General features: G+C 34.3%; 2 protein-coding genes across 3 annotated transcripts in view; one reads left to right on the top strand and one right to left on the bottom strand.

Moving 5' to 3' along the window:
• SLC25A46 (solute carrier family 25 member 46) overlaps window positions 1-13,690 on the top strand; it is a 198,499-nt gene that overhangs the window by 50,712 nt on the left and 134,097 nt on the right. The window lies entirely within an intron of this gene.
• Window positions 1-13,690, bottom strand: part of TMEM232 (transmembrane protein 232) — a 341,832-nt gene that overhangs the window by 252,501 nt on the left and 75,641 nt on the right. For both annotated transcript variants that reach the window (XM_077139001.1, XM_077139002.1), the window contains exons 7-8: window positions 5,009-5,108; window positions 1,732-1,898 (exon numbers count right to left, since the gene is read on the bottom strand). In XM_077139001.1, coding sequence (XP_076995116.1) covers window positions 1,732-1,898; window positions 5,009-5,108 — 267 coding nt within the window. The remainder of the gene's footprint in view (window positions 1-1,731; window positions 1,899-5,008; window positions 5,109-13,690) is intronic.

Raw genomic sequence — 13,690 nt, 5'->3', positions numbered from 1 at the left:
CAAAGACACAGCTAGACTGTGACTTCTTCCTCTCTAAGCAGATATATTCTTTTCATATGCTAACAGCTTTGTCCCTTCCACTCCAGATAGAGCAATAAGCTTCCTTTCATTGCTGCGTATGTGCAACAAGAGTGACAAAAGTAGGTTCATTCTCAAAGAGAAGCAGAGTAATATTAAAGGTTACCTGCCTCATAACCAGAATGTTCATGGCAGTACCATAAATTTTTTCTTTAAAGGAAAAACACTCAAATTCCTACCTTCAGTATGCATAACCATGTCCTTAGATCAAAATTATTACATTTAACTGCCTCAGTTAAAATTAGCATCTAAATAAATTTGCAGTACTCATTTACATTTGCATGGCACTTTAAAATTTATAATGCACATGATTTCTTTCAATCTCCAAACAACGCTGTAGATTAAGTAGGGCAGATATTATGATGATAGCCACGATGGTGGTGAAGATGTTTTTTTAAAGATAAGCAATGGAGGTTTGGAGAGTTTAATGGACCTTCTCAAGATCACACAGCCAGTTCATGACAGTCATCTCTTTTCATAATCAGTGCTCTTTCTGATGCTCAATATCTAGATTACATATTTATCATTAAAACATTTTTTAAACTTAAAAACAAGAACTCCTTTTCCGCATGAAACAATTTATATTCATTAGTAGTTATAAGCAAAAGGTCCAAATTACTTAGTACATGTCACTCTACATATAAATGGTTCACCAAGTAATGAGCCAAAACACTTAGTTCTAGAAAGAATACAAATAGATGCAGTTAAAATGTTTTTTTCTCATACATTTAAATTATAGTTAATTTAGTAAGGGTCCAAGGGAAGCATGAGAAAACTGTGAGGTAACTCACAGATAAAGCTATTTGAAAACAGAATCTTCCTTAAATTTTCTCATATTCTGTTAAAAGCATTTATGGCTCTCGTTTTTTTTTAGAAATTATGAGAAACACAAATTTTCTATTTATAAACTATATACTAATAAATATGTTTAACAAAAGCTTAAATAATAGAAGAATCCAGGCTTCAAAGTGCTCACTACTCTTTTTTGGAACATATGTGAGGAAAGGAAATAAAGATACTATTAACACCAGAGATTGAAGTTTCTCTTTTGAAGTACATTAGTCCATAAGGTATACACACAATGATATAGCTCAATGTAGCTGTGTCTGCATAATACATAGTTTATTATGGATCAAGAACATATATAATTAGGGCAGTTTTCTCTAATGCTAATCACTAATACCTGAGTTAGAAATTATGAGATTTTTCATATACTAGAGATTATTTTAATTCTTCAAATTTGTGCTATAAACAAAAGCTTTCAGTTGATTTTAATGGTATATTAAAATTTTTACACATGAATACGGAAGCATAAAAATATTATGTTTAATCTAATGTATAACTTACACATTATACAATACTTTCATACAAATGTAACATTGTAAAATATTAATGTTTAAGGCAATCTAAATTATGTAATTTTTAGTTAAATAGCTGAGATGGTATCTACAGAAAAAAATGTATTAAAGCATTATTCCATTTAAAGTGTTAGTGGTATATATTTATGCCCCACTACTAATCCTATTAAATACTATCTAGGAAATGTGCCTTTGCTATTTACCCCTCAGCTAACTTTATCTTCAGCAATGCCTACTAAATCGGCAAGCACAAATATTTAAGCACAGTAACTTATCTGATACATCTATTACCCACCATATCTGAATGTATGTTCTCATCTCCTTCCTTGTTTTCCACCAGGCTAAAAACGGATTCAGATAATAGTTCTTTATTATATATAATTTCTGCAGTTTTTAGGATGAACTCCACATTTGAAGAGATGTTTGGATACTTGTAATATGAGTGTCCAGAGAAAGAAAGTGCTATTGTAGGAAAAAATAATTTATGAGATATATTTCATTAGTATCTTGCTTTGTGCCTCATTTCTCTTTTAGTTATTAAACTATAATTAAATTCAGTCCTTAGATGCTGAAACTGCGATACATTGCCCCTCTATTTAAGATTTATAATGTTATGTATGACCCCTGGTGGCGCAACAGAAAATTACAAGGTAAATAAGTCATACATGAGAATTTATATAATTCAGAACAGCAATTGTATAATGGCTAAATGCCCAATTAAATATAGTTACTGCTCAACAATGCTTGGAAGCTCCCAGCTGAAAATAAATCAAGTTATAATAGATACTCTATTCACAATGGATACTTTGAAATTGTAATTTTACAAACAAATCTGTCATTGCTTTTAACCCAATATTCTCTGGTTTTATTTCTTTTCAAGATGCTATTATTATTGAATTTTAAGTATACATTTTAAATAGAGGCAACAATTACGACATTCTACATAAAACTAAGTGATATTTAACATAACCATCTCTGGTTGTTCTTTCTATGAACTTTTAGGCAATCTGTGTTTCACTCCATCCACACCATGGAAAAATTAATAATGATCATTCCTTTATTGAATAGTTATGTGGACCGACGGCAGCTGCTAATGGCCTTTGGAAGGAGACAGTCTGTTGCTGAAGATAGAGAGGTAGTAGTCTAAGGCTCTTCTTAATAGCATTTGGTGAGAGGGCAAGCTCTGTAAATTTTATCCTAATATGAAACAAAGATTTTGGTTCTCTTAAGATGTATCCACAATAACAACCTAAAGTGAGAACTTGAGGCTTTACTCAAATAAATTTGCCACTAAGGATAATCTGTCATCATCATCTGAACATTTATTGAACCTCTATGCTGAACACTATAGGGAGTCAAAAATTATTTATCCTTTAATGAAGGAATCAAAACAAATTATATGATAGACACAAATTTCTATTCTGTAGATCTACTGCCTTCTCATTTTCAGAATAGGGCCTGTACTTGCAATAGTGGTACATACTGGTCAGTTTCTAAAACAGCTCCACTATTACCTTCTATTTTCTCCTCCATGACTTTTACCATCAAATATTCTTCCCTTTAATGCACCTGCAATCTCTCCTTCCTTTAGCCTACAACATACAAATCTCTCCTTTCCAACTTTGCTTTTTCATCCAAACTACTGACTTATATTTTTCCTTCCCTTTATAGCTATTCTTTTTGAAACAGTCACAATTTCTGTCTGATGTCCAAACTTTCCCTTCACTTTGCATTCACCTCCAACTTGAATTTTGCTTCCACCATTCCACTAGAGATGCTCCCTCAAAATCAACAATGACTTTCTCATTTCAGAAACCCGTCACTTTCCAGACCTCCTAATCTTTAATACCTCTGGAGTTCTTGATAAAGTTTATCTTCTTGAACCTCCCCTATTTGGATTTCTATGTTATCACTCCTTTCTATTTTCCTTAATTCTCTTTTACTTGTGTCTCTTCCTCCAATAATCCTTTAAGTGTTTATATTCTCCAAGATCCTATTCCTAACATTAATTTCTCCTCACCCCTCACCTTCGGGTTATCTCAGCCACATTAACATGGATGGCTCTCAAATCTACATCCCAGGCTTCATTAATTTCCTTGGCTCCAAACCCAGAGAGATCTTCAAATTCAGTATATCCCATGTCCCCTCAAAATACATCAGTTTAGAGTATTAATATCTCTACCTGTTTAGTCAATATATAAAACTTCAGGTTCCTCTTGAGTTTCTCATTTCCCTTATATATATAATCTATATCCAACTGATCACCAAACCCAGCTTCTTTTATCTCCTAAAAATTGTTCAAAATGACTACGCTCTATCCCATCTCCAATGTAACAGTTAACATTTTAATGTAATTTTACTGATATATATTCACACACTATACAATCCATCCGAAGTATACAATCAATGGTTCACAGGATCATCACATAGCTGTGCATTCACCACCAGGATCATTTCTGAACATTTACATTACTCCAGAAAAAGAAGTAAAAAAAAGAAAACCACCAACATCCCATATCCCTTTTTCCCACCCTCTTACTGACCACTAGTATTGCGCTGTGCCCAATTTGAAGACTTACAATAGAGGTAGGTTAACTAAGACAGTGTGGTTATAAACATATATAAAATCAGTGGAACAAAGCAAAACATTCAGAGGTAGATTCACACAAACACGGGCAAACAACATTTTTTTTTTTTTTTGCTATATAGTTTTACAATCATTATTGAAGACCAGGGCTACTGGACTACAGTTCAACATCTTTAGGTATTTCCTTCTGGCTATTCTCAAACACTAGACACTAAAAAGAAGTATCTATACAATGAGTCAGTAGTCACAGTCATTTGTTAATTTTTGGTTACCCCTCCTTCCTTTCATTTGATCTTCCTCTCAATCTTCAGGGTAAAATAAGCTTACTAAGAAAAACTTTTATAGAAACTTAGATAGATAGAGCCTAGAGCCCTCGCTAGGATTTTCAAGAATACTGTTGGTTGGGGCTTGGCATACTGTGGTAGTTTCCAGTATCTGGCTGAAGCATGCATAAGAGTAACCTCCAGAACAGCCTCTTGACTCTATGAAATCTCTCTGTAACTTTATTTTGGTCCTTTTCTGTTCCTCCTTCTGGTCAAGGAGGCATTCTCCATCTCACAACGTCAGGGCCAGGCTCATCCCTGGGAGTCAAGTAACAGTTAACATTTTTAACAACTCTTGCCTAAACCAGTGCCCCAGCTAACTGGTCTCCTGCACCCACTCCCTCCTTACTCCCGTCCTGCATCTACATTGCTATTAGGATTACCATACTGCGATATGAATTTAACTTCCTAGCAATCTAGTAAGGTAGATACTATTACTGATGAGAAAACTGAGTCAAAAACAAAGTCACATAGCTAGTTAAACAGCAAAGTAAAAAGTTGACAGCATGCAACCTGACCCAGAGGCTGTGCTCTTCAATACCACTTCTATCAACTTTCATGAAAAATAAAACACAACTTAAGATCTTTACAGTGAGAGTCTGAGCATCTCAAAATAAAACATAAAATAGAAAATTTTATGTAGAAAGTAAAAGATATTTTACCGCATAAATATGGTTGAAGCCTAAGTAAATGTTCTTTAAAACTTTTTAGGTGACCATGCAGGAAAAATATAAAAAGTCGTAAGAAGACCAAGTAGCCAATCTGTCAAAAGAGAAGGAAAAAAATTATTTATAAGTTGCATCAATAAACTTTGAAAAAACACAAGAAAAATAAACCATTTTATTATTGCATTTACTTTTGATAAAACAATTTCAAACTCAGCTGAGATGATCTGCTTTTGAAATAACCTAAAAACATTATATCAAGGTTGAAATGCCGGCTCAGCCAAAAGACTTCTATATACATCATCTCTTCATTGCATATAATGACAAATAGTGAATGTTGTTGTGTTTCTATGATCTTCAGTACAATATTTTTCAAATTGCAGGTTATGCCCCTTAAATGCATCAGTAAATCAACTGAGGGGATTTTTACAGATGAGAAAATAGCATGCTGCATCACACATTCCCTGTTTCAGTCCATAGATGAGTGTACACTGTATATTACTGGATTGCAATGCAAAAGATATTTCTTCCTATGGGTCTAGTAAAAATAACCTGAAAAACATTGCTTTAAATAATGTTGAGAAATACTTTGCTTGGTTTAATTATGCAGGACTTGCTTCTCCACCCCATGTGAAAAAAATGTAATTCAGAAATACAAACCGTAAGAGTTGAAAAGACACGGATAGTTAAAATATTGCTATACATAGACTACAGGAAATAGTATTTACGCAAAAATATATGATGTGCAAGTTTTCACAGAAAACGTGAAAAGAACATAAAATATATAAACAAACAGAATTTAAGTTCCTAGTTGCTAAATCATAAAATTATGGAGAACCAAAAAATAGCAATAGATCTCACCATCAAGTACATATTAGGAGATATATATATATATATATATATATATATATATATATATATATATATATATATATACACACTCAAATTTCAAATCTTCTTAACACCAATGCAACAATGCAGAGTATTATATATATATGTTATTATATATATATGTTAAAAAAAAAGCACCTGTGATTTAAGTCTCAGTGAATCACCCAAGACAATTAAGCTAATAATCGAGATGGCATTCTAGACTTTAAACTCAGGATTGCATGCATTTCTTCAAAAGCCATGCACTTTCTACAATAGCAGTGATTCCCTAGAATATTTTAAATTACAAATCATTATCTATCAGTAAAATAAATTTAAGAATACACCATCAATACTCATAAATGTATTCATAAATTATAAATATGCAAGATTTATAAAGTTAAAAGTAAACAAATATAAAATGTATATAAGGGATGCCCAAGGGGTTCTCTTAATATACACTACTTTATTATAGAACTGTGCTTCTCTAAAAATTTGAAGCTACAGGAGGAGGGAGTGAAGGTCCAGATAATTTCAAAAAGCATTGCAATATTCTAGGTGAGAGTATTAAAGTATCACCTCCCATAGTGAAAGACAAGGAAGAAAAGATTAGTCAGAAGGGGAATAATAAGGATTTTGCATAGGATTAGAGATGGATATTGAAAAGCATATTTATTAATATTCAAAAATTAAGCATGGTGCAAAATACAAAATGTAAGAAAAGAATATCAGTGTGAATAATCTCTATATTATACCCCAATTTGGTCATGAGCTTCACCCAAACCAGAGGCTATCCCAAGCTATCACTATTGTTACAAAAATGGTTTTAAAAGTTTTCATCTGTAAAATTCTGAAAGGCCAAATTGCTATTGAAAAATCTATCTTTCCACATCTCTATGGAATTACAGGACTTTCTGGGTATTTCTCTTCATGTGTCATTTGTACATTTACCTCTGGTAGCTTGATTACTCAGACTTTGCTTTCTGATTCCCTGCTTATTGATTTTTCTTTCTCTGCTCTCCCATATTTCCTTACTTTTATCTGCTCTCCTTTCTCTCCTTCACTTTTCACCTCTTCTCTTCATCTCTCCTAAATCCTTTAGATTCCTGGAAATAAAAATTCTGGATAATATTTATTACGTGCCGTATTTTATTTTTTTGCTTGGGCAGGCACCGGGAATCAAACCCAGGTCGCCGGCATGGCAGGCGAGAACTCTACCTGCTAAGCCACCTGGCCTGCCCATGTGGTGTATTTTAATCATTGGCTATATGTTCCAGGTCCTTTCATAGTGGCTTGAAGAATACTGTTATATTTCCATCCAAAATGTAGTAAACTATTTTTGCTTATATGTAATTCTCTACGCTGCTGTAAGCAGACTTCAATAGTTAGAAGAGTCTATTCTCTGGGGTAGATAAAGAGGAAAGAATACACAGAATATCTGAAAGAAAATAATATTAGGGAATCAGATATTGCTGGCTTTAGCCAACTCTGGACTACATTACATTACCAAAAGAGAAATAAAAGTGTGCATGTGCAGGTGTATGATGCCTCAATAGCAAATGCTGCAATATAGTAGTCTGTCAAAAAGCAAAGCACAAAAAGGAGATTCCTGCTGACTTTCAGGTGTATAATGGAAACTCTACAAGGGCAAGGAGGACAACTAAAACGATTTCTTGCCTGAAATCAAAGGTACTCATAGATATTGAACATGCTTATTTCCACATGTAGCATTGTGGCTTAAGAATCCACTGGATTCTGAGGTCACACTCCCTAGGTTTTAAATCCTTCTTAGCCATTTACTGGCTGAGATCTTGATCAAGCCACTTGATTTTCTATGCCACAGTTGTCTCATATGCAAAATGGTGAAATAATAAAAACACTTACCTCACAGTATTGTTGGGAAGAATGAACACATATTTCTGATGCACTTAGAATTGTGCCTAGCACATGGTTAAATGCTATTTAAATGTGCAGCTGCTACACAAACCTGTGCAAAATGTTTTTTTCAGAGGGAAAGATATAGGAAACTGTTAAAAATTAAATGGTGTGCATGCTGTACTGCCAGGCACCCCCAGGCAACCTGTGGGCAAGGGTTGTTGAAATATACAGTCCCACAGTCCAAGGTCATTCCATGCAGGAGCTTGGGAACCACGAGACACATAGTGCCACAAGCCAATTCCCCACTGACATGCACACTGCAGAACCCAAGCCCTGGGGATGGCAGCTTTCAGCTTACATGGACACCTGCCACCTTGACAGGCTTTGCACCTTGTTGGGTCCAAGCTCAGCCAGCTGACTTAGGTGAAGAAAGTCAGGCCTGAGGGGAAAGGTGGTCAAAGGGCACCATTTTCTGGGAAGATGCAGAACTGATAAACTGCCTTTCTGCCTAGCTTTCAACAGATCTTCAATTACAGCTGGATCACCGGCCTTGGGACAGGGACCTTCAACATAAACCCAAGGAACTACAAAAATCTTGGACGAGCGAGGGAAGCAACATTCAAAATAATCCTATCAAGATAATCAAATGCCTTAAAAGGCAACAGAAGATCAAAAACCACAGGAAGATGCAAGAAAATATGGCCCAACCAAATGACAAAGTAAAACACCCAAGGAGGCACAGAATTTGGAACAACTAATAAAAGATGTTCACATTAATCTCCTAAATAAATTCAATGGACTGGCTAAAGACATAAAGGATATAAAGGAGACACTAGATGAACATAAAGAAAAATTTGAAAGAATAAATAGAAAAACAGCAGACTTTGCACAAATGAAAGATACTGCAGATCAAATAAAAAATATATGGCAGATTTGAAGAGGCAGAAGAAAGAACAAGTGAACTAGAGGATAGGACAACTGAATTTGAATGTACAAAAGAATAAATGGCAAAAATGATGGAAAAATTCGAATTGGATCTCAGGGAAATGAAGACCAACACAAAGCACACAAATAGAACAATCATCGGTGTCCCAGAAGGAGAAGAGAAAAGGGCTAGGAAGATTAAATATGAGGAGATAATTGGAGAAAACTTCCCAACTCTTATAAAAGACATACATATTCAAATCAAAGAAGCCCAACAAACTCTACATAGAACAAATCCAATTAGACCCACTTCAAGACACATACTAATCAGACTCTCAAATGCTGAAGAGAAGCAGAAAGTCCTGAAAGCTGTCAGGGAAAATGACTCACCACATATAAGGGAAATCACATAAGATTAAGTTGGACTACTCAACAGGTACCATGGAGGTGAGAAGGCAGTAATATGATATATTTAAAATTATGAAAAAAAGTTGCTTTAGCCAAGAAATCTTTATGCAGCAAAGTTGTCCTTCAAAAGTGAGGGAGAGATTAAACACTTTCACTAACGAATGTTGAGAGAATTTGTTAACAAGAGATTGGCCTGACCAAAAAATACTAAAGGGAGTCCGGTTGGCTGAAAAAAAAAGATAGGCAAGAGGGGCCTGCGGTAACTTAAAGGACAAAAACAGAGAGAGGAAAAATATATAGAGATCTAAAAAATAAAATACCAAAGGAAAACATGGTAGATTCAAGAACTGCTTTCGCATAATAACTTTGAACCTTAGCAGACTAAATTCAGACTAAAAGATAGAGATCGGCAGAATGGATTAAAAAATATGAACCATCTGTATGCTGTTTACAAGAAACTTTGACCCAAAGGCACAAATAGATTGAAAGTGAAAGGATGGGAAAAGTTATTCCATGAAAGCTATAACCAACAGAAAAGAGGAGTAGCTACACTGATAGACAAAATAGACCTTACATGCAAATATGTCATAAGAGATGAGGAAGAACACTACATAGGGACAATTCAGCAAGAAGAAATAACAATCATAAATGTTTATGCATCTTACCAAGGAACTCCAATGTATATGAGACAAACATAGGCAAAACTGAGGAGAGCAATAGATGAGTCAATAATAATAATGGAAGACTTCAATACACCACTCTCTTCTATAGATAAAGCAACCAAACAGAGGGGATCAATAACAAGATAGAGAACCTATACAATGTGATAAGTGAATTAGACCTAACAGATGTATCATTACGACCCCTAAACACCAGGATATACATTCTTCTCTAGTGTTCATGGACCGTTCTCCAGGATAGATCATATGCTAGGGCACAAAACAAGTCTTAATAAATTTTAAAAGATTTAAATTATTCAAAGTACTATTTCTGAACATAATAGAATGAATCTGGAAATCAATAACCACCAAAGAACCAAAACTTTCACAAATATATGGAGATTAAACAACACATTCTTCAATAATCAGTAGATCAAAGAAGAAATTGCTAGAGAAATCAGTAAATACCTGGAAATGAATGATAATGAGAGTACAACATATCAGAAATTATGGGATGTGGCAAAGGCAGTGCTGAGAAGGAAATTTATTGCCCTAAAAGTCTATATTAAAAAACAAGAATGAACAGAATTCGAGGACTTAACTGCTCACCTGGAGAATTTAGGGAAAGAAAAGCAAACCACTCCAAAGCAAATAAAAGAAGAGAAATAACAAAGATTAAATTAGAAATAAACAAACTGGAAAACAATAAATTAGAAAGAACCAAAAAACCCAAAAGTTGGTTCTTTGAGAAAAACCAATAAAATTGATGGGCCCCTAGCTAGACCTGCAAAGAAAAAAGAGAGAGGATGCAAACAAAATCAGAAATGAGAGGAGGGTTGTTACCAGGATATTGAAGGGAAAAAAAAAGAGAGAGAATACTATGAATAACTGTATGCCAACAAACTGGACAACTCGTATAAAATGGACAAATTCTTAGAAACTCACAAACTACCTATACTGACTGAATAAGAAATAGAAGATCTCAATAAGCCAATTACAAGTAAAAAGATTCAATCAGTCATCAAAAATCTTCCCACAAAGAAAAATCCCAGTACAAAAAGGCTTCACAGAAGAATTTTATCAAACATTCCAAAAAGAACTAATACCAATCTTGCTCAAATTCTTCCAAAAAACTGAGGTAAAAGGCATTCTATCTAAATCATTTTATGAAGCTACCATTACTCTAATATCAAAACTGGATAAAGATGCTACAAGAAAGGAAAACTACAGACCAATTTCTCTAATGAATATAGATGCAAAAATTCTTAACAAAATGCTAGCAAATTTAATCCAGTGACACATTTACAGAATTATACATCACAACCAAGTGGGTTTATACCAGGAATGCAAGGAAAATTCAACACAAGAAAATCAATCAGCATATTAAAAAATCAATCAGCACACTAAAAAATTGGAAGGAGAAAATGACATGATAATATCAATCGATGCTGAAAAAACATTTGACAAAATTCAGCACACTTTCCTGATAAAAATGAAAAGGTAGGAATTAAAGGAAAATTCTTCAATATTGTAAAGGGCATATGGAAAAGACTGTAGCCAGAATCATACTTTATGGTGAGAGACTGAAAGCATTCTCCCTAACATTGGGAACAAAACAAGATGCCCACTATCATCACTATTAGTCAATATTGCACAATATTGGAGGAATTATATAGGAGAAAGAAATAAAAGACATCCAAATCAGAAAGGAAGAAATAAAACCTTCATTATTGGCAGATGACATGAACATGATCCTATACTTAGAAAACCTTGAGAAATCTGTGACACAGCTACGGGCTTGTCACACAAGCTTAGACACACCTTGAGCTAATAAATTCAGCAAAGTGGTAGGATAAAGATTAATGTACAAAATCGGTAATGTGTCTATATACAAGCAATGACAGATCTGAGGGAAAAAAAACATTCAAAATATCAACCAAAAAAATCAGGTATCTAGGAAAAAGCCTAAGCAGGGATGTCAAGGACTTGTACACAGAAAACTACAAAACATTGCTAAAAGAAATTTAAAAATTACCTAATTAGATGGACAGATATTCCATACTCTTGAATAGGAATGTTGGATGTCATTAAAATGTCAGTTCTACCCAAACTGATCTACAGGTTCAATGTAATACCAACCAAAATCCCAAAAAACTATTTGAAGACTTGAAAAACCATCTAATTTATTGGAAAGGAAAGGAGCCCTGAATAGCCAAAAACATACTAAAAGGAAGAATGAAGTGGTAGGACTTACACATCCTGATTTTAAAACTTTTTATAAAGCCACAGTGGTCAAAACAGCATGGTACCAGCACTAAGAGAAAAGTACTGACCAATGGAATTGAATTAAGAATGCAGAGACAGACCACCAAATCTATGAAAACTGATCTTTGACAAGGCCCCCAAATCTACTGAACTGGAACAGAATAGTCTTTTCAATAAATGAGTCTGGAAGAATTGGATGTCAATAACCAAAAAAATGAAAGAGGACCCCTACCTTATATACAAAAATTAATTCAAAATGGATTAAAGACCTAACTGTAAGAGCCAGTACCATAAAATTCCTAGGAGAAAATGCAGAGAAACATCTTCAATATCTAGTAATAGAAAGTAGCTTCTTAAACTTTACACCTAAAGCACAAGAAGTGAAGCTAAAAAAAAAAAAAAAGACAAATGAGAACTCCTTAAGATGAAGAGCTTCTGTGCCTTAAAGGACTGTCAAAAAAGTGAAGAGCAGCCATCTCGATGGTAGAAAATATTTGGAGATTACATATCGGATAAAGGCTTGACATCCTGTGTATATAAAGGAACTATACAGTTCAACGACAAAAGAACAAACACCCAATTATAAAGTGCGCAGAGGATATGAATAGACACTTTTCTGAAAAGCAAATACAGATGGCTGAAAAGCACAATAAGAGATGCTCATTTTCATTAGCCATAAGTGAAATGCAGATCAAGATTACAATGAGATACCACCTCACACTTTTAAGAAGGGCTGTTATTAAACAAACAGAAAACTACAAATGTTGGAGAGGATGTGGAGAAATTGAAACACTTTTTCACTGTTTGTGGCAATGTATAATGGTGCAGCCACTGTGGAAAACAGTTTGGGAATTCCTCAGAAAACTAAATATTGACTAGCTTTATGAACTGACAATACTAATACTCAGTATATACCCAGAAATGCTGAACACAGTGACACAAACAGACATTTGCACACCAATGTTCACAGTTGTCAAAAGATGGAAACAGCCCAAGAGCATATCAACAGATGAGTGGATAAACAAAACGTGGGATATATATATGATGGAATATTATGCAGCAGTAAGTCAAAATGAGGTCCTGAAGCATACGACAACATGGATGAACCTTGAGGACATAATGTTGAGTGAAATAAGTCAGACACAGAAGGACAGATACTGCATGATTTCGCTATTATGATTCTGGTAAAGGTAATCTCAGAAGTTATACTGTAGAATGTAGCAGACCTAGAGGTACACAAAAGCTAGAGACAGGGTATAGGCTACCCAATGACACTGAACCTAAATGCAGGGAAATGGATAGAAGTGATAGTAAGTAATTAATGGCTTACAAAAAACATTATCATATTGAAGGTGAAAAAGATTGAAAGGGGATTAATAGTGCCATAGAATTCCATTGATTAAATCTACAATTATAAATAAGTTCTCATACGAACTATTTCAAAGGTTCGATAGTGAACAAAGAGTCAATAGTAGAGAGGTGTGGTGGAAAAGTGAAAATGCATGCTATGGTCAATAGTTAACAGACTGAAAGCTTTCCCTCTAAGATCAGGAACGAGACAAGGATGCCCACGGTCATCATTGTTGACAATACTAAAGGGAGAAGTAGACACTTCTGTAATAGTAGTTGGAGATTGCAAAACACTGCTCTCATCAACAGATAGAACATCTAGACA

The sequence above is a fragment of the Tamandua tetradactyla genome, chromosome 21, assembly GCF_023851605.1.
Source record: "Tamandua tetradactyla isolate mTamTet1 chromosome 21, mTamTet1.pri, whole genome shotgun sequence".
In the NCBI taxonomy this organism is placed as follows: Eukaryota; Metazoa; Chordata; class Mammalia; order Pilosa; family Myrmecophagidae; genus Tamandua; species Tamandua tetradactyla.
This window is presented reverse-complemented; position numbering and strand designations above follow the sequence as displayed.